Here is a 21,214-nt window from a genome sequence, read left to right on the forward strand (position 1 = left end):
TTTTGGTTCTTGGCTTAGTTAAAAACAGGCTTAGCTAAAATCAGTTGATGGGCCAGCCCTGTGGCCTAGTGGTTAAGTTCCGGGCACTCCACTTTGGCAGCCTGGGTTTGGTTCTCGAGTGTGGACCCACATCACTCTGTTAGTGGCCATGCTGTGCTGGCAGCCCACATACTAAAAATAGAGGAAGATTGGCATGTTAGCTCAGGGCGAATCTTCCTCAGGAAAAAAAAAAGGTCAGTTGATGGATAGCAAACCTCTGGAATGGTGCTACCATATTCTCATTCCTTTTAAAAAAGACACATTACATGAGCTCTAAAAATTACTTCCCCTATATGTGTGAGGGGTTGCCCACTGCAAAAAATATATATGCATGTGTAGGCATCATCCTCTCCCACACGTACCACCATAAGCATAATTCCTGTATCAGGTAAGCAGATCTTACCTTAACAGTTCATTCCTTTGCTTTGTTAACTGTTCATTTTGCTGCTTTAACTTAGAAATTTCCTTTTCTAGCCATATATATTCACTTTTCAAAATAAAAGCTTTTGTGAGTTGTACAATGCCGCTGCCACCCCCACAGGTTAAGGGTTTCCTTGAAGGCTGAGAATCAGTATGTTCTGATATCACTGTGGGAGGCAAACACACAGACAGGTGATAATTTTAATTATCTCCAAAGTTCACAATAAAGCAAACATTAGTAAGTTCAATAAATCACTATAAAAAACAAAACATCTCAGCACCATCTCCCTGAACGTCATCCTTGACTTCCTCCTCTTCCCTCACCTCCTATGCCAATTCCATCATGGATTCTAAGTATCTGCGGAACCCCTGCTTCTCTCCACCCACTACCTCCACCACCACCACCTGCTAGGATCACTCACGGTGACGGCAGCAGTCGGAGCTGCCCTTCACTGTCTACTCTCGACGCCAGTGGGGTCACCTGGAGGGCTGCTTCCACCACACAGCGTGTGTGGGGTCCACCCCAAGGCAGTCAATGTGCTCCCAATACTCAACACGTATTTGTTAACTAAATAAACCTTAGACTGCTATTAAAGAATATACTATTCAGTATTTTACACCATATGTGTACAAGTAATGTAAAGAACTGTTTTGTAAATTTTAGGTAAAATTGCATAAAAGTGTGAGGTGCTTAGAAAGTGGAATGATCCACTGGGTCACTGACTGTTTACAAGGGAGGGGCAAGATGAGTGTGGGGAAGACACTCAATGTCCATTTCCTTTTGAATTATTCTGAATTCAGGTACAACACGTACCTGAAAGTCACAAATTAGAAGGAATCATCCTGACCCTTCTCTAACAACAAAAGTTCTATTTTTACCCCTTGAAGTTTTCCAGGTAGGAGCTGCAATTATCCTGCAATGGACACTAGGGCAGTTCAAACTAAACAAGCACCAGACAATGCGTGGACAATAATACACACAAACATCATCTTGCATTTGCCTGACATTTAGAATTTTCAGTGTGCTTTCACACACAACTTTTAGCCTGATCCTTACAAGTCTATATCCAATCTAGAAGGTCAGGCGTTCTCCTCATGATTTCACAGGCTGTTAAGTGAGGGCAGTCAGCTTAGAGAACTGTTCGTGACGTTATTTCGATGCTGGACCCACTACACAAAGCTGCCCCAAGTACTGTTCAGCATTCTCTCTTTTCAAATGAAACATAAGAGACAGAAATATGGGAAAAGATACAGTTTGAGGAATGTATATGCAGAAATTTGATGATTAGATTTGAAAACTGTATCTAAGATAAGTTTCAAAGAGTTTGCCAGTAAGCATCAAGTCTGTATTTTCAGTACCAACAACAAGTAGGATAATATTTACTGTATACTGACTATGTTTTTACAGTGCACATGGTTAAAATCTATTAAGATATGCTTGTGTTTTATTGGGAAGGGTACGTCTACCTTGACAGGTAAGTCATTCTTGTATACTACTGAAGGTATCTTCACTAATATGTAAAGATCTGATAGCGCACAGGTTACATTCATAGTTTTTAAGAATCTATAATGGATAAATAGTTGAGATTACAGGAAACTTAAGGAGGTATCACAGGATAAATATGATCTCAATGAATTCATTTTAAAAATAGTTCTTTATAAATTAGTGATTAACAGGTTTATTCTTGACTGTCATATATATAATAGCAGTCTTCAAAATGTGTAAGTATACTGAGAAGTAAGATGGAAAAAGATCTGGAAATATCAGCATTTTCTACTTACTTGAAGTATCTTGGGCCTGCTGATTTCGTCTAAGATTTTCTCTCAATAGCCTTATAACTTCTTTTTGATGTTCTACAGTGGCTTTTGTACAAGTAATTCTATTAAGAATAACAACAGAAATATGTAAAAGGCCAGCAACTAATTTTTAATGGAAGAATAAACAGAACTGCTGTCAAGAATTTTCTGATAAGATACATCACATTGATATGATATGCATAAGCAGCAGTAGGTAAGCCCTCACGATACCCCCTGGTATCATGCACTTTATAGCCATAAATAACACCATCAAATTGGAAGTGTTCTGTTTGGCTGCAGGGGCAATTTTTTTTTAACATTGAGAAACCAATTCTTTTAAAATTTCTGAAAGCCCAATAGGTATTATTAACTGGATATTGAGCAAAATTACATTCAGGGGCACCATAAAACAAATAATTGGGTTGTTATCATGAGGTCCTAGAAACCTCTTGAAGGTACAACAATTACCAAAGCGTAAAACCAAAAGCACCTTCTGTATACACTGTAAGGAAAGCACACTCGACTGCAGCTCTGATCTGAGGTGACACAGTCAGAGGTCACAGTCTGCTCATTGCACCCAGGAGAAAAAGACATTCTGTTAATTATTTGCTTGAGTGTTAATTGGCAATGCTAAATTATGAGACTTTCTGCCTTTCTTAGAGACTGAAAGTATCTGCTGATTCTATTCTATATAAAATTGCTTTGCATTTATTTAAAAAAATTTTTTTCTTTTGAGGAAGATTAGCCCTGAGCTAACATCTGCCACCAATCCTCTTTTTGCTGAGGAGGACTGGCCCTGAGCTAACATCGGTGCCCATCTTCCTCTACTTTATATGTGGGATGCCTACCACAGCATGGCTTGACAGGTGATGTGTAGGTCCACACCTAGGATGGTGAACCCTGGGCCACCGAAGTGGAATGTGCAAACTTAACCACCGTGCCGCTGGGCTGGCCACTAAAATTGCCTTTTTAATGATGCTCCACTAAAACCAACAGTCCTATCAATAGAAGGCTGGTTAGAATGCATGAAGATTCAGAGTGCGACTTTTTGGGCAAAATTAGATATCATCATTAAACATTTATTAAACATTTACAGGAAGAATAAAAAGTGTGAGGAGTCAGAGGTGACATATTAATAAGTGGCAACATTATATTTCTAATTCAGTTTCCTTGACTCTCTGTTTAATGTTCTTTTCATTATGCTATACCACAAAGAACTTTAGGCATGCTATTGTATATGGTACTATACATAAATAAATCAATAAAAATGGAATATGCTCTTGGGCACTAAGTACTACAATTTAAAAGGAAATAAAACCTTACACAAAAATACAATAGGAAGAACAAATGAAATTAAGAGAACCAACAGAAACCTTAGACAAACTGCTAAAAACACACACACGTTCTTAATATTCACTTTCAAACAAAAAAGGCCATTTTTAAGCTGTTCCTATATGATTGAACAAGAAGTATCCAAAGACATAGTATGTCAGTAATTGATCAGAATTGTGCTTGTTTTCAAAACCTTTGCATACATAATGAGAATTTAATAACTTTAAAATCTGTAGATGTTTGTATTTATTTTATAAAAAGCAATAACAATATCTTAATATATTTTAAATTTATACAGTTTAGAAAGGAAATTTAAGCTACTAAAGTCATATTCAATTAAGACAAAGACATACTCCTTTTCAAACTCCTTGGCATTTCTCATCTTCTCTAGGTCTATTTTCACCAGCTTTGTTTTGAGCTCTTCAATTTCTTCTTTATAGGGCTTAGCTCCTAAAGCAACTTTGTCCTAAAGGTTTTAGAGAAAAGAGAAATAAAGTAATTTTAGAGCAGTTTCAAAGACTTGTTAACTACCTAATATAGTAGGAACATTTTAAAACAGCAAACTCCAAACATATGAAAAGGAGGAAAGGCACAAATTTTAACCCTAAAATGAGTAACAAATAGATATTTGATGTGAAGTACATGTGAAGCTATTGGAAGCTAATGTGTAATTAGAAAACCTATGACTTCTATTTCTTAAAACAAATATTTTTCCCAATTAAAAAACAATATACTTAAACAAAATGAAACAGAAAGGTTGAAACGAATGAAATGGGTAGATAAAGGTAAATCAGGAAAATAAGACAAGAGATGAACAGTAATATAAATATCAAAGTAGAACTGAATTCAAGGCACAAAATATTATATAACATTATTGGGGATATTCTGTACTCAAGGTTGGTTCAATCTAGCCATACATCTACTTCGACTCAGAAAAAAAATCAGTCATATATACATACAAACATATACAAAAATCTTTTTTAATAAATAGGTTTAACTTTTTAGAGCAATTTTAGGTTTATAGACAAATTGAGCAGAGTACATAGAGTCCCGGTAATACCCGTGTCCTCCCCTAGTTTCTCCTATTATTAACATCTTAGTGTGGTATGATTGTTACAAATGATGAGCCAATATCGATACATTATTAACTGACGTTCACAGTTTACATTAGAGTCTATTGTTTGCATTGTATAGTCCATGGGTTTTGACAAATGTATGACACGTGTTCATCATCACTGTATCATGCAGAATAGTTTCACTGCCCTAAAAATCTCCTGTGCTCCACTTATCCATCCCTCCACCCTCCCCCAGAACCCTTAGTAATCATTGATCTTTTCCTGTTCGCCTAGTTTTGCCTCTTCCAGAATGTCATACAGTATGCAGTGTTTTTAGATGGGCTTTTTAAAATTAGCAATGTGCATTTAAGGTTCCTCCATGTCTTTTGTGGCTTGATGGCTCATTTCTTATTATTGCTGAATAAATCATTCATTTCTTTTATTGCTGTTACCACAGCCATACTATGGATTACTATTATATATTGAATACAAAAATAAACCCATCTAAATAGGGACCCAGAGAGCTCTTCATTCCTCTAGGCGTTACCCCCAGTGCCTATAAAAACATTTGCACACACACGTAGTTAGCAAAGACTAAAAAGATGCAAGCTTCCAAAGCTGAGATGCTCAGCTTAAGGAGGTTGCTGACTAGGTCAGATAAGCCCATTCTGGGAGGAGCCCAGTATTTGCTCAGTCATGGCACCAGTAAAATACCCTGGCTTTCTGGACCAGATGCTGATATCAGGGACTCCTTGAGCATATGACTGGCTGGAGTGGTGTCAGTTTTGTAAGAAACTGCCAAACTCTCTTCTAAAGTGGCTACTGTACCACTTGCATTCCCACCAGCAGTGAGCAAGAGCTCCTGGCCCCACTCCTTGCCAGCATTTAGTGTAGTCAGTGTTCCGGATTTTGGCCATTATATTTTGAGATACAGTGGATGTACAGTGGTATCTCATTGTTTTTTAATTTGCAATTTTCTAATGACATATGATGTGGAGCATCTTTTCATATGCTTATTTGCCATGTGTGTATCTTCTCTGGTGAAGTGTCTGTTCAGATCCATTGCCTATTTTTAAATCAGGCTGTTTGCTTTCTAATTATTGAGTTTTAAGAGTTCTTTGTATATTTTGGATAACAGTTCTTGAAAGATATGTGTTTTGCAAAGATTTTCTTCCAGTCTGTGGCTTGTCTTTCATAGGGCAAACATTTTTAATTTAAATGAAGTCCAGTTTATCAATTTTTTTCCTTCATAGATTATGCTTTTGGTGTTGTATGTAAAAAAAGTCAATGCCAAACCCAAGGTCACCTCGATTTTCTCCTACGTTATCTTCTAGGCATTTTCTAGTTTTGTGTTTTAGATTTAGGTTACAATCAATTGAGTTAATTTTTGTGAAAGGTGTCCAGTTGTTCAGCACCGCTAGTTGATAAGACTATCCTTTTCCATTGAATTGCCTTTGCTCTTTTGTCAAAGATGACCTGACTATATTTGTGTGTATATATTTCTGGGCTCTCTATTTTGTTCCATTGATCTACTTGTATACATTTTGATTTAAAAGTTCAAAGAACTCTAAAAATATTTATTCATTTATGACACCTAAAAGAAAATTTCAATATATTCTAAAAATGGAGAAATTGCAGTAATTTTTTTGCCACAATATAATGAAATAAATTAGTCATATATAACAGTTTTAAAACAATTCTTGAGTAAAAGAAATTGAAATTGGAAATACTCTCTTAGAAATGAAAGACAGTGAGAATTCCTTATTTCAAACACATGACGTGTGCCCAAGCTGCACTCAGAAGCGCTGACAGCCTTAAACATCCTCTAGCCGCCTGAGGAGTCTGAGCGCCTGTGTTCTCAGTGAACAGCACCTGCTCATCCTATTTTAGATGGAGTCTGCTGAGAAACTTTCTTTGCTCTACCAGAAAAAGAATTCCTTTGAGATTCTGATTTGAATTACATTAACTTTAGAAATTAATTTGGGAAAAACTGATGGTTGTACAGTATTTAGGTTACAACCTAGGAAATGGCATATTTCTTATTTTAAACCACATGCTCTCCTATATTTCCTTTTAGAGTTTTGTTGTTCTTTTCATATATGTTGTCTCATTTTTTGTTAAGGTTAGTCACTTGAGCATTTTATATTTTGTGCCAGTTATAAATAAGATCTTTTTTTCCCACTGTGCAGGATGTCCCTAAAGTACTAGCACAGTTTGAATTTTTAACAAATTTACTGCTACTTGATATAAATAATTTGTAAAGATACAACAGAGGAAATGTATCAAGATTTAAACAAAACTGTTAATGAGTCATTTGTTCAAATTACTTTCTTCTATATTCACTTAATAAACCCTACATTATATTGGACAGCTATATCCAGGTGAATTAAAATAGTGGTGAATAGGTTAAAAGTTAATATCTTTGCATTTTACTATGCCAAATCTCGAGTTAAATATACTGTTGCATTTTATAGAATATTTATATAAAATACAGAAACAGATTCTTAAAAATTCAAACTGTATAAAGATTTTATGGATACCCTATACTTTGTTTTCTTTCCTCATGGATGCTGTACAATGGCATACTCTATTATATTATCTAAATGGTTACTTTTAGTATGCAGGAAAGATATTCCTCTCTCCATAGACACCTGTACCAATCTATACTGAGTGTGGAGAAATTTGTCGCTTACTCCCTTTTTCTTGAAACACTAGCTTCACTTATATAAAGAAACTGGAACCACTCTGTTGCCCAGACCCCCTTTTCTTTTTCACTCACTGGCTGCTCCATCTCAGCATCATTTGGTTACTCCACATCTCCTCTCCATTATGCTTATGCCCTCGTCCAGTCTCATGATTTTTATACGCTGATGATTCCCCAAACTTAAACCTCTCGCCTATATCTTGCTCAGACTCAGATATTCAATTGCCTAAGTCATATCTCAACTTGGGTGTCCCCAGTGGGCATTTCCAATTCAGCATGTCCAAAACTGAACTTTCCTGGTTTCAAACTTCCTCTTCTGGCAGTCTTTCCCATTTCCGTATGTAGCAACTCTATCTTCTTGGCTGCTCAGGCCAAAAACTTTGGAATCATCTCTGACTCCAAGAAATACGAGAGGTACGTGTTTGGCTTTCTCTTTGATAAATTGAATCTAAATATTTTGCAAAAAAAAAGAAATATGAGAGGAAGAGACATGTGCCACTTCTGGGCCAGAGCCTTTATGAGTACAGATTTTAAGACAATTTTTAGCTTCTCCATCTTGTCCCTTTTCTGTGAGCCTGAGCACGGACAGCTTACAACTGGGCTTTAACCATGCAGATGAAAACAGCACCAAGGAAGTGCTGGAGAAACAAGATGGGAGAAACGGGGGCCTCTGAATGACCATGTGGAAAGGAGCCACTTGCCAAGCTGGAACCCACACTTTTACGTGTGAAATAAGCTTCTGTTTTGTTTGAGCCATTGCATTTTGTGGTTCCCTTTGTTGTAGGAGCTGGCACGTCACTAACAAACACGCCTTCCTGGATTCTATTTTCAAAGGGCAGCCTTTAAAAATTTAAGTCAGACTATATCATTTTGCCAAAATCCTCTGATGACTTCCCATCTCATCCAGAATAAAACCCAAAGTGCTTACAAATAGCTTTCAAGATGCTTTATGATTTGGCTCTCTGCTACTTCTCACCTATTTCCCCTTCTATCCTTGCCCACGCTGCTCAGGAGACGCTGGCTTTCTTGCTGTTTCCTTGAATACATCTCAACTACTTCTGTGTTGCGGCCTTCGCATTTGCTACTTCTTTTGCCTAGAAGGCCCTTCCCTACCAGACAGCTCACACCATCACTTCGTCATCTTAATTGTGCGGCTCTCCTCAACTCCCCTTACAAAATCACACTCCTACTCACACCCACTCTCACCCTGCACCTATATACCTCTGTCTGGCTTAATATTTTTCCATTGCACTTCTCACCGTTTAACAAACATATATACTTGTTTATTTTCTGACTTCATGAAGCAGAATGTAAGCCTCTTCAAGGAGGCTTTATTTTTTTTCCATTGCAGTACACATGGCATCTAGAACAATGACCAACACATAGTAGGTATTCAACAAATACTTGTTGAATGAATAAAAATGTGATCATTTAGTTATTTGAAGTATTAAAAAATTACTCTCAAAGATTTTAAAGCTTTACAGTTGATTTTCTTGGTTTTTAGCTATACTAACAATTTCTAAAAACAAAATTAAGATTATTTTCTCTTGCCTCTCTGTTTCATGTCTCATTGAAAGAACCAGAATTTTTAGAACAATGTTAAATAATGAAAAGAGTAGGCATTCTTGGCTTGTTTCTAATTTTTGAATGAAGAGAAGAGACACTGGAGCAGGAACAGTGAACAAAATGCCTATTAGGATCCGACCCAAGTAGCAGAAGAGTGAGAAGTAGCTGTGGCTCAGACGAGGAAGGAAGGCTGTGATGAAGGAGGGTGCGACTTGTGTAACGGCATTCAAGCTCAAAAACATTTCAACTCTGCTCTTTCTAGAGAAAACAGGTTAGATTAAGCCCATAGGCTACCAGGTGGGACTCAATAACAGGGGATTAAGTAGAAAAAAATATAATTTTAAAATGTACTTATCTAACAGAGTATTAAATATTTAGATAAGAAGCATATTTTTTTGAAAAATAAAAAGAAAGTCTCAACAAGAAAAAAAACCAACAACTCAATTAAAAAGTGGGCAAAAGATCTGAACAGAGATTTCTGCAAAGAAGATATATGGGTGGCCAACAGGCTCATGAAAAGATGTTCAACATCATTAGCTATCAGGGAAATGCAAATCAAAACTACAAGGAGATATCACCTCACTCTGGTCAGAATGGCTATAATTAACAAGACAGGAAACAACAAGTGTTGGAGAGGATGTGGAAAGAAAGGAACCCTCAAACATTGCTGGTGGGAGTGCAAAGTGGTGAAGCCACTATGGAAAACAGTATGGAGACGCCTCAGAAAATTAAGAATAGATCTACCATATGATCCAGCTATCCCATTGCTGGGTATTTATCCAAAGAACTTGAAAACACAAAGGCATAAAAGATATATGCACCCCTATGTTCATCACATCATTATTCACAATAGCCAAGGCTTGTAAACAACCTAGGTGCCCATCAAGGGACGAATGGAAGATGTGGTATATATACACAATGGAATACTACTCAGCCATAAGAAATGATGAAATCTGGCCATTTGTGACAACATAGATGGACCTTGAGGGTATTATGCTAAGTGAAATAAGTCAGAGGGAGAAAGTCAAATACCATATGATCTCACTCATAAGTAGAAGATAAAAATGACAAACAAACACAGAGCAAGAGAGACTGGATTGGTGGTTACCAGAAGGGAAGGGAGGAGGGGGAAGGGCAAAAGGGGTGATTAGACACACGTGTGGTGATGGATAATTGGTCTTTGTGGGGTGAACATGATGTAATCTACACAGAATTCGAAATATATTATGATGTACACCTGAAAGTTATATAATGTTATAATCCAATGTTACTGCAATAATAAAAAATTTAAAAAAAACATATTTATGAAAAAATGTTGCAATATACTACTAGAGATATACAAACATACATCCTCTACATTTTTGGCATTCAGAAATTAAAGTGAAAATAAAAAATTTCCTTACTTTGAAAAGTAAAAAAATTAAAAAAAATTAAAAAAATAAGATATATTTTAAACTGTCAAGAATATTTATGTTTTTTAAAAATAATTTTTACAGGAAGATGAAAACAATCATTATTTGGCATGAAAATAAACGTATGCATTTATTTATATTTATTATGCATAATTTATAAAATTATGCCTTTATTTATAAAATGAGTTTTAAGTTACCTGAAGTACTTGGATCATTTCTTTTGTTTTTTCAAGGCATTTATTTGATTCATTAACTTGTGATTGAAGTTTTGCTATTATATCATTAGTCATCTCAAGCTCTTTCTGCATCTTTATAATCTTGTCTTCCTTTTGCATGGCAGTTTCTTTAGCTTCACGTAGTGAAGTTTCCAGCTCTTGAATCTTCTATTAAAAAAAACACACATATATAAGGTGTGCCTTGAAGACAGAATCACAGTTTATATGAAACAAAGATCATATATAGGTATTAATCTTTCAGATTGCATCAACATAGGATAGATGGAGACTCCAAATGTCACTCAATTTATACATGTATTATTTTTTTCATTTAGAAGCTGATCATTTAGGACTAAAAGAGGCCCAGATTTTATATAAGGTTAGTACTTATTTTATTTACTAGTTAGCATGGTGCTAAGCATATTAAATAGGCACTTACATTTTAAATTAACACTACTTACAGAAAGTATATTTGTTAATTGACACTTTAGAGGAATACATGTAACATATCTTTCCCTTTATTTTTATTACCTAGTTTTTATGCTGAAAAATACAAGTATGTGGAAAAATCCAAAGGCATATAATTAAGATTAAGTTCCCCCATCTCAGAACCCCCACTGACTCTAAAGCGATGACTACTAAACTCTTTCAAGTGTATCCTTCTAGAAATTTTCTATATGTATCTACGCATGTGAATATACAGTTTACAAAAACAGTAAGTCACACACACAATAGTGTGTAAGAAGAAAGTTCACACAGAATAGCGTGAAAGAAAGAGCCAAAGCAGGACTGCATTCGAACATGAAGAAGACAGATATGACTACAGAAGAACTATACAACTTTAATGTAGACCATGAAGACACTGAAATTGTTAAAGGTTTTGTTTCCCTTGGTTCAGTCATCAGTTTAAATGGAGACCGCAGCCAAGAAATCAAGAGAAGACTGTGACTCAGAAGGGCAGCGATGGAAGAATCAGGAAAGATCATCAACAGTAAGGGAGTATCATTAGAGACCAAGGCCAAGATTATCGACACCCTCGCATTCCCAATTACTATGTGTGGGTGCGAAAGCTGGACAGTGAAGAAGGCTGACAGGAAAAAATGGACTCATTTGAGATATGGTGTTGGAGGAGAGCTCTACCGATACCCTGGACTGCCAGAAAAATGAACAAGTGGGTCCAAGAGCAAATTAAGCCTGACCTATCTCTGGAGGCAAAAATTGTAAAACTGAGACTATCCTACCTTGGGGACATGATGAAAAGTAAAAGGCAGCAGGAAAAGAGGAAGACGAAATACGAGATGGCGTAATTCCAGAAAGGAAGCCATAGGCGTGAGTCTACAGGAGCTGAGTAGGGCTCTTGAGGACAGGATATTGGACATCACTCATTCATAGAGTTGCCAGGAATCAGAGCTGACTCTACAGCACATAACAACAATAAATATATACTTCTGGTTTTTTGTGGGTTTTTATTGCTGAGGAAGATGAGCCCTGAGCTAACTTCCTCTTTTTTTGCTTGAGGAAGATTAGCCCTGAGCTAATATCTATGTCAATCTTCCTCCATTTTATATGTGGATTGCTGCCACATCATGGCTGCCAATGAGTGGTGTAGGTCCGTGCCTGGGATCTGAACCATGAACTGGGCCGCCGAAGTAGAGCATGCAAACTTAACCACTATGCCATGGGGCTGGCCTCCTGCTTTTTAAAAAATTAAAAATTTTATTTTCACTTGATAATATATTTTCCAGATCTTTTCATTATCAACACATAGATCTCTCGCATTTTTGTTTTCATGGGTAAATATATCCTATTTCATGGAGGTACTATAAACTAGTTAACCTGTCACCTACTAATGAACATTTAGGTTATTTCCAGTTTTTTATAAGTACAAAAATATCTTAATTTGTTCATAATATAAGACTGTTCACATATACACACATGCAGGTTTTCCTGGAAAACGTTTCTTTTTGGTCCACCTGGAATTTACTTTTGTTTAATGAATGAGGTAGGAGTCCAGACTTATTCTTCTAAGATGGCTAGTTGGTTGTTCTGATTCAAACATTAAGCAGACTATCTTTCCCCCCTGAGTTGACTGCTCCTACTGTCATGCACTGAATTCTCCTACTTGTTTGGGTGGACTGCCCAACTCTCTGCCTGCCCCACTGCTCTACCTCCACATCACTGACCTGCTCTGTGCTACTCTGATTTGGCCTAATTATCAAACTAATAACATACGATTTATTATCTGATGGGGTATTTCCTGGGGTCATTGAAAATGGGATTTCCTTGTGCTTGTTTATCTTATTGCTTTGGAAGATGGGTTTCATATTTCCACTATTTTTACCTCTACAGCTGACTGAGGTCTGTAGTGATCAGCAAATCAATAAACTCTATATTAGTGATCTTCTAGTTTCCACTAGTAATAATTATTAAACTGGCAGTTGATGTTTTATTATAAATATTTATTTTGGTAAAAATGCTAAGTTGTAATTCACTCGGGTTCCCCACTAAGACGTGTGTGCTAACAAAATAAAACAGCATGTTTGCTGTACAGATTCCCAAGTAAGGGCAGTTAATACAGTTATTGGATTATTCAAATAATGTACTGATTCTTGGGCACAGGTTAATCTGTATAAGAAATTTATTATACTTTTAGCCTCTTCCATTTTTGTTTTGATCACATTAACCAATATTAAAGACACTGATGATAATTAGAGAAAAGCTAAATTGCTCTTTCTCTCTAAACTAGTTTGGTACTATAGACATAGATTATAATTTAATAGAAAGTCACATGATTTAGAAAACTTATAATGTATGGTAATAACACCTTAAGTGGTATACATACCTATTAATCAAATTAAGGCATGAGTTACTTCTATTTTATAATTCAAAGGTAAGATCTTATGTAACATGTAGCTTTATAATTAGTTGAGTGAGCGCCCCAATAGAACTATATTTAAAAAACAAGTCCATCATGCATGTTCCCTAATACCTTCAATACTGTGATTTTGCTCTGAAATGTTACATATGATACATCTTTAACTCTACAATGAAGCTGCAAATTGAAAAACATCTTATAAGAAATCTCATACCTCTGTGGTTAGTTGTGTAGCTCTTGATGTGACATGAAGATTCTTATCGCCTTGTGTAGTAGGATTAACAAGGGCACCAGATGTTCGAGAGATCTTCAAAGTTTGATAGTTTTTCAACAGTTTTTCATTTTTCTCTTTCACTGATTTCAGGTCATGTTCCCATTCTTTGGTGATGGTCACATTTCTTTCCTCAAACTCTGTTGATTCATTTATTATAGCCTATTGAGTAGTAAAGACAACACTATAGCTTCTAAAATGAATTACGTATTAAAAAAACCACTATGGAAAATACTAGAGTTCTAGGACAAGGCATATGTTGAAATTCATTATTCAGAACATTCTAGAATAGTACTTTAAAAGAATGTGAACATTCTTTGTGGCTTGCACCAGTTCCTGACATTTCAGAAGACGCTGGATATTGATTATGAGAATAAAAGAAGAATAAGGACTAGAGAGGATTCATATTGATTTGCAAGATGATAATCTCATTCTATTAGATCAGCACTGACATATGAAGAGGAATCTGAAGAACTGGTCAGGTTAAAATCATTATGTATGTTATGACATATATAATGTCATATATAAACATTAACTGACATCTAATAGCAGAGCATACCCAGTAAACTTAATAACAATCTATTTTCCTCTTTCATTTCAAACCTCAGTGTTTATAAGGAAAAAAATTTACTGACTTTTCGTAATCTGAAAATCTTCTATTTCCGTGCAGGGAGTAACAGCCAATCCATACCCTCGTTACATCAAAGGCTGACTCACTCTGAAATTGCTTCTATCATCTTTTTACTTCCTATTCTTATGGGATGTACTTTTTGCTCTCATCATGAATGCCTTCTTGGCCTTACCTGTATCTTTCTTTGTGGCTTTATGGTAGTTCTGTGAGATGCGGATCCTAAATTAGTTGTGTTCTTGCTGGCACCCTGGACTCTCCTTGGTTCTGGACTACTGACCCCACACCACACCAAGTTATCAATTGCTATGCTCAGATGGTGGAAGAAGCCACATATCCATGCTGATCCACAGAGCAGAAATCTCTACTTTCTAACCACAAGTGAGCCCTCAATATTATGAGAAAAACACTGAATTATATGGAAATTATCTTATCCCAAACACTGGTTTTATGCTTTTCTTCATTGATTGTGGACCATTTTTTTTTATTTTAAAAGCTCATTTACTGTTTTGCTAGCTTGGGGTATTCGACAAATGGGATTCACTATCCACAGGAAAACCTTTTTTAAAAATGTTATCTACATTTCAATGTGATTTAAGTATAGTTTCCAGATGAAATTAAAGTGTCAGGAAAGAACTACCCAAACAAATGAAATATAAAACCAATCTTAGGAGCTATAATATTAATCTAGCTCCCTTTGCTCCAACTGCCTATATAACAAGCAACTTTCTGATTAATGACAATTTTACCAGGTGTATGAGGTAGAGATTACTTCAGAAAGCCGAATGAATTTTCTCATCAGTGGAAAGTAAAACAAATTAATAAAACTGATCTCAAGCAATCTTGGTTCATATGAATCTGTCCACAAGGGCTGGTCACCTTGGGAACAATGATACAAACCACATGTTTGAACCTCACAGTTGAAGGATCAGCACGTATGATAGCAACAGCACCGAGGTGAGAAGCACAAGGCCTCACTAATTAGTGGACTAGAGCTGTCTTTGGCTTGACCACAGGTGCTGCCCACAGCCCTGAAACAGGCTAGCATCTCACCTTGTTTGAGGATACTTGGGGGAAAAAGCTCAGGTCCTACGGAAGCGAGAAAGGACAGAGGAAAATGGCAAGATTTGAGGTTTCACCAGTGGAAATGGATTGTTATACTGCAACATTTTATTATCTTCTTTACAAGTTGATATATTTAATTACCTTAAGGAAGCAAAATGTGTTAGAGGAAGAACACATTTACAGTCACTCTTTTTCAAATAAAAAAATAAAGAAGCATATACAAATAAATGAAAGAAAATATACTTAAAATTAAGTTGCTCTAAGTCTTTTTAAGAATGAGGCAGAAAAATTAAAGCAAACAAAAAAAAAGAATGAGCACAAAAAAAGTACTACTTACAATTATCTTTTTATTATAAAAGATATTCACTTCACAAATCCTATCATTTTCTTTCTGGATGCCATTTTTAAGCTTTTCTATATCAAAATGAGTATTCAACCACTCTTCCAAAAACTGGGTCATTTCTTTCCTATTACTCAGTACTTGTTGAAATTCCATCTTTACGCTGTGGAAGTCACATTCCGAAAAATCTTTGAGAATTTCCTGTGTGAAAAATAAGCATTGAATCTCCTGAATCTTAGGAAAGTTTTTATCTAAATATCAGACAAATATCATAAAAAGGGGAAAATAACCTTACTGAACTTTCACTTCTAATATTTTGAAGTAAACATAATTCTAATTTATCCTCATTATATTAGAAATATAATTCTAATTTAAATAATAAAATTTTGGCAGTATAGGCTATGTAACAGAGGCACATCTACAAATTCTGCCTTTTGGCATTTTTAAAACCTGTTCGAAACTATGAATCTGTGACAGTGTCTGAAGTGCTTCTGGATGCAGCTTTTCTGTGCATACAGCAGGCCTTGCATGCATACTGGGAACTGCAGGGGCCTCACACTGCTGGGTGAGAGCAGGACACTCCATGTGGGGTTGCTACAATACAAATGTCTGTGACTCCCAGTCACAGATCTAGGAAGTTTTAGAAGGCATTTGGAAACTTATTCTGGCCTTCCAAGAAATCCTACTTGCTGATATTAAGTCTACTTTTCTATATCTGTGTAGTTCTGAAAGGAGGCTAGTCTATGACTTGGCACTCTTTACATCTGGCCAGCTGTCATCCTGCAACCTATTTTTTTTCTCCCCAAAGCCCCAGTAGTACATAGTTGTATATCCTAGTTCTAGGTCCTTCTGGTTCTTCTCTGTGGGACACTGCCACAGCATGGCCTGACGAGCAGTGCCAGGTCCACGCCTAGGATCTGAATCAGCGAACCCCAGGCTGCCAAAGCAGAGCACAGGAACCCACTTGCTACGCCACCAGGCTGGCCCCTCTGCAAGCTGTTTTTAATTTCATAAATGAAAATGACTCTAAGCACATGAAGAGGTACCTTTCTATTTGATAAAAAGACTTAAAATCTAATTAAATCCATTTTAAATAAATCATACCTCAATATGTAGATCCATTTTCTGGCTCAACTGGAGGTCCCCTAATTCTCTGGATGGTACATCATCATCTTGTTGAAGATGCTGCATTTTACTTAGCAGTTCATTTTGCTTTTCCACTTCATCAATAAAAACCATTTCAAGTTTACTGATGGATTCATGTTGTTCTTCCTTTATCTTTGTAACATAGCTTAACACATACTTGCAGGAAAACATGAAACAAATTGGGAAATGAAACTTTTATCACGTTTAGAGGAAGTTCTAAACTCTCAAGACTAAGAGGTGGGGCGGCTTGTCTTGTTTGTCTCTATCCTCTGAGGAGTGAGGAAGAAGGGAAGAACCTCTCTCTATTCCCAAGTTTCTACTCTCAGCGTCTTCGGAGAGTGACTTCCAGACCTCTAGTTTCTTATTTCTGACTTCCTTCTGGAGCTACCTCAGGGATGTCCTACAGTTACCTCAGATTCAATATGTTTACAATGTAACATGATGCCTTTCCCTATAAACCCACCTTTTTCTATTGCCTCCTTTTGGTTAATTATATCACGCAGTTTTCCCAGTGAGATTCATTTCAACATCCTCTCCTGCCTATGTCAGCTGGGTGGCCAACGTGAGTGTGCCCTGCCTCAGGACTTACCTGTCAAGTGTGGCTTAAAGGGGACAAGAATTTGAATGCCCTGGTTCTATGGACCTCATGAATAAGTTCTGGATATCTGATTGTTAGGCTTTTGAAGACTATTAGAGCCTGAGGGGCAATCTACCTAGGTAGGGAAGATACCGCTTCCTACTTCCTCAACTTCCACCATTCCTTAACAATTTACAATCTGGCCTCTTTCCTAACCACTCAACTAAAACTGCTCTGACAAAGGTCACCAGTAAGCTCTATTGTCAACAATTGAGGGGATCTCTTCATTCATGTTCTGGCTGTCTGAAGCATCTGCCACTCTTGACCACTTCATCTTTGACACACTCTCCTCCACTGACTTGACCAATGGCACTTTTGCTCAGTTCTCTCTTATCTCTCTGACTTTTCCAACCTCAAACTCATGTGTTGCTCTCTTTTCTGCTACTGCCTCTTGAGAACTGATCTTTTCCAGAGTTCTCTTTTATCTTCACTCTATTATGCTTCTGGGTGGCCTCATTCACACCTGTTGTACTATCTATCACCAAATGCTGATGGATCCCACATCTTTATCTGTGGTCCTGATTTTTCTCCTGACAAACCTCAGATTCACAACTAAAAGCCTACTTGGTTTCTCTTCCTGGATGTTCCATTATAGGTATTTCTATCTCAAAACATCTCAAATTAAACACCAGATCTCTCCTCCTGCCTCACCTGCCTTCTCCCTTTCGTTTTTTCTTTCTATCAGTTAATGGCACCACTATCCACAAACCCGGCTAAGCCCAAATCCTGGGGCTCAGTCTGAACTTCCCTCCCCTCCCTCCACTGTCAAGCACATGGACCTACTATTGTAAACTGCCAAATATTTCTTTAACTTCTTTCATCCTTTCCATCCCTATGAATCCTTCCCCCATAGTACTGTCACCCATCACATCTCATCAGGACAATTGTAACTGCCTCTTGTCTCTTCTCTCTGCCACCAGGCTTATCATCCCCTGCAGACTCATTTCTTCTTTGTCTGTAGTGAAGTCTCTACAATGGCAACCCGATCACATTACTGCCACCACTTAAAATAACTGTCCAGTGACCCCTCCTCATCTCTAAAATGAACTCTAAGCTTTACTGCTTGAGCCCAGCTTCCAGTCCAGTCTTGTCTTCAACTTGTTCTCCAGGACATTGTCCACTACTGCACTTCTCACCTGTTCAAATGTCTGCCTCACCCACTGGACTAGGAGAGATTTAGCGGTTGCTCATCTCTGTCTCCCCAGCACCCTGACACATTGTTAAGGCCAAAGGCAGAGCTCAGGTTTTGTTGAATGAGCAGGTCCTAGATGCACTGAGGATCCTGCACATGCTATTCTCAGACCCATGCCATCTTTAATTCAGTAGCAAATGTACTAATTAGCAAATACACCAACTCCCAAAGCAGGACTTAAATATACTGGTTTGTAACTGAAATTAATGGCAATATTTACAAAGATATTACTAAAACAGGTGGTACCTTGAGTTTCTTCATGACTCTGTGGAACTCCATGGAACATCTCTGGTTGACAGTGAGAAGTTTCTGAATCTGTCTGGTTTGTGGATGTGGAAGTGAGAGGTTTGCTTTTACTCTAATTGAAAGCTCTCTTTGGGTTTCAATTTCCCTCTCCAAGTCAAGGCAGAGTCCATTTAAGCACTCATAATGACTATCCATCTCTGTGTATCTCTTCAGAAGCTCCTAAAGGCAGTGAGAATTCATTCAATTTAATAATTCATTCTACTTTAACAATAAGTAGTCCTAGCTCTGGAATTGTAACAAAATTTATGCTTTAACACTTTCTATAGGGCAGAAATAAATTGAGACTTTTGTGTATAAAAAACAAAAAGAAAATGTTATTGTCGATTTTGGATTATAGAAATAATTATAATCATTGTGGAAATTTAAGAAGTTTAAACTGTAGGGGAGGAAGATATTTCCTCTACACGCTCTAGGTCCTTCTGGCTGGACAGCGAATTAAATTCACATGAGACAGAATAACAGGAGAAAATTAAACAAAGCTTTATAACATGTATACATGGGAGAGACCCAGGAAAACTGAGCAACTCACCAAAATGGCGGAAGCTCTCACCTTAAATATCATCTTCAGCTAAAGACAAAGGAGGATGTTGTGGGTAGGGGGAGTCAGTATGGGAGGTTACCAGACAAGTACAGTAAACAAGAGTAAGGTTATTATGCAGATTTAAGTCCTTGCCTTCCGCATTGATAAGAGTTTCTAGAGGTAAGGTCATCCCCCTTCTTCCTGGTACAGAGAGGGAGACATCTTTACAGATGGAGATTTCCCTTACAAATGGAAATGTCTCTTACAAAGGGTAACTTCTACTTTTCAGAGTTTCTCTCATGTCTGCAGTTTTTGAAAGTAACCAGCCCAAAATAATCTTCATGCCAAAGAGATATATCTTGGGGTGGCCAATTCTAATCCTCTATAAAACAGCTATAACAAAGAAAACCAGAAACAACCATTGTTATCATTTTGATACATTTTCTTTTAGTCTTCCAAACATCCATGATTTGAATGAACATTTACAAAGTTGGAAGAGAAATTTGCATGAATTCAATCTAGTATGTATTGTAGCTCAAGGCTGAATGCTAGCTTCTGTTGACAATAGGTGGTGTGAGTGAGCAGATAAAACTGATGAGGATCAAGGATGCCTCAGGGAGAAAAGCCCAAGGCTTCCTGGCCTACATACCAATCTATATCATCCTCACAGAAGCATGGGACATCCTGACCTCATTCAATCTGATTCTTACCCAAAGTTATAAGACCACCTGATAACCAGACTCCACCTGCACTGATACTTTTTTTACCTAATTTTTCCTTTGTCTTGTAAAGAAGCAACTCACATACTTATGCCTTATAAATTTAGCCCTACCCTCAACCCATGTTTGCAGCTCTTCACTGCCCATAGGTCCTGTCCCCATGCTACTCCATGCTACTTCCTGAATAAAAGAGCACTACTGCCAGACCTTGAGAGTCCAAGAAATGTTTCTTTCGACTCCTCAGCTCACTGAGCCAGCATCAAAACGAGTGACAACAAATCACATGACCTACGTTCTATTATCTGCCTAGAATCTGAGATTTCTCACCTTTTATCAGAGTTAGAGTTCAGGTTCTAGCCCTGTCACTTCCTGACTGGGGAAATCCTTGAGCCATTCTCCCAACTACAAAATGAAGACTACAATAATTTCCACAAAGTTTTCTAGGGAATTAAGTAAAATGTTAGATTATATATAACCTATAAAATACATATAGACACTATAAATTAAAGGAAATAAAATTATATTTGTAGAAATGCTTCTATACCCAAGTTTTAAACTTAGACTTGGTTTCAAATCCTAATTTTACCAATTTACCAGCTGTGTGACCTTGGGCAATGACTGAACTTCCTCCTGGGCCTCAATTTCTTTGTTTATAAATGGAACAATAAACTCTGTCTCATGAGGTAAAGCACCCAGTCTAGTGCCTTGTGTATGGCAGACACCCATTAGGCCTAGGCCCAGCAGCTCAACTTTCTAGAGACCAGACAGGTGACAAGCTGGTCAGGGCACAGGTGGAAGAACACTTTACATTCAATCGGGTATTAACATATTTAGTTCAGGGTGCTAAACAATAGAGTAAGGGGCTTCTGACAATAATGAGCTCTCCTTTTAATAATTTAAGGAAAACCTAGATAGATGTTCATTAATCTGGGATGTTGGAGAGGGGATTCTTGCCTTTGGTCTTAGGAGGAATCA

General features: G+C 37.1%; 1 protein-coding gene across 1 annotated transcript in view; it reads right to left on the bottom strand.

The window, feature by feature from the left end:
* Positions 1 to 21,214, bottom strand: part of LOC139044921 (centromere-associated protein E-like) — a 79,526-nt gene that overhangs the window by 2,933 nt on the left and 55,379 nt on the right. Inside the window, exons 34-41 of the mRNA XM_070506503.1 lie at positions 18,941 to 19,159; positions 16,824 to 17,021; positions 15,717 to 15,920; positions 13,630 to 13,848; positions 10,523 to 10,708; positions 3,942 to 4,054; positions 2,242 to 2,339; positions 443 to 626 (exon numbers count right to left, since the gene is read on the bottom strand). Of these exons, the coding sequence (XP_070362604.1) occupies positions 443 to 626; positions 2,242 to 2,339; positions 3,942 to 4,054; positions 10,523 to 10,708; positions 13,630 to 13,848; positions 15,717 to 15,920; positions 16,824 to 17,021; positions 18,941 to 19,159 (1,421 nt within the window). The remainder of the gene's footprint in view (positions 1 to 442; positions 627 to 2,241; positions 2,340 to 3,941; positions 4,055 to 10,522; positions 10,709 to 13,629; positions 13,849 to 15,716; positions 15,921 to 16,823; positions 17,022 to 18,940; positions 19,160 to 21,214) is intronic.

The sequence above is a fragment of the Equus asinus genome, chromosome 3 (genome assembly GCF_041296235.1).
Source record: "Equus asinus isolate D_3611 breed Donkey chromosome 3, EquAss-T2T_v2, whole genome shotgun sequence".
NCBI lineage: Eukaryota > Metazoa > Chordata > Mammalia > Perissodactyla > Equidae > Equus > Equus asinus.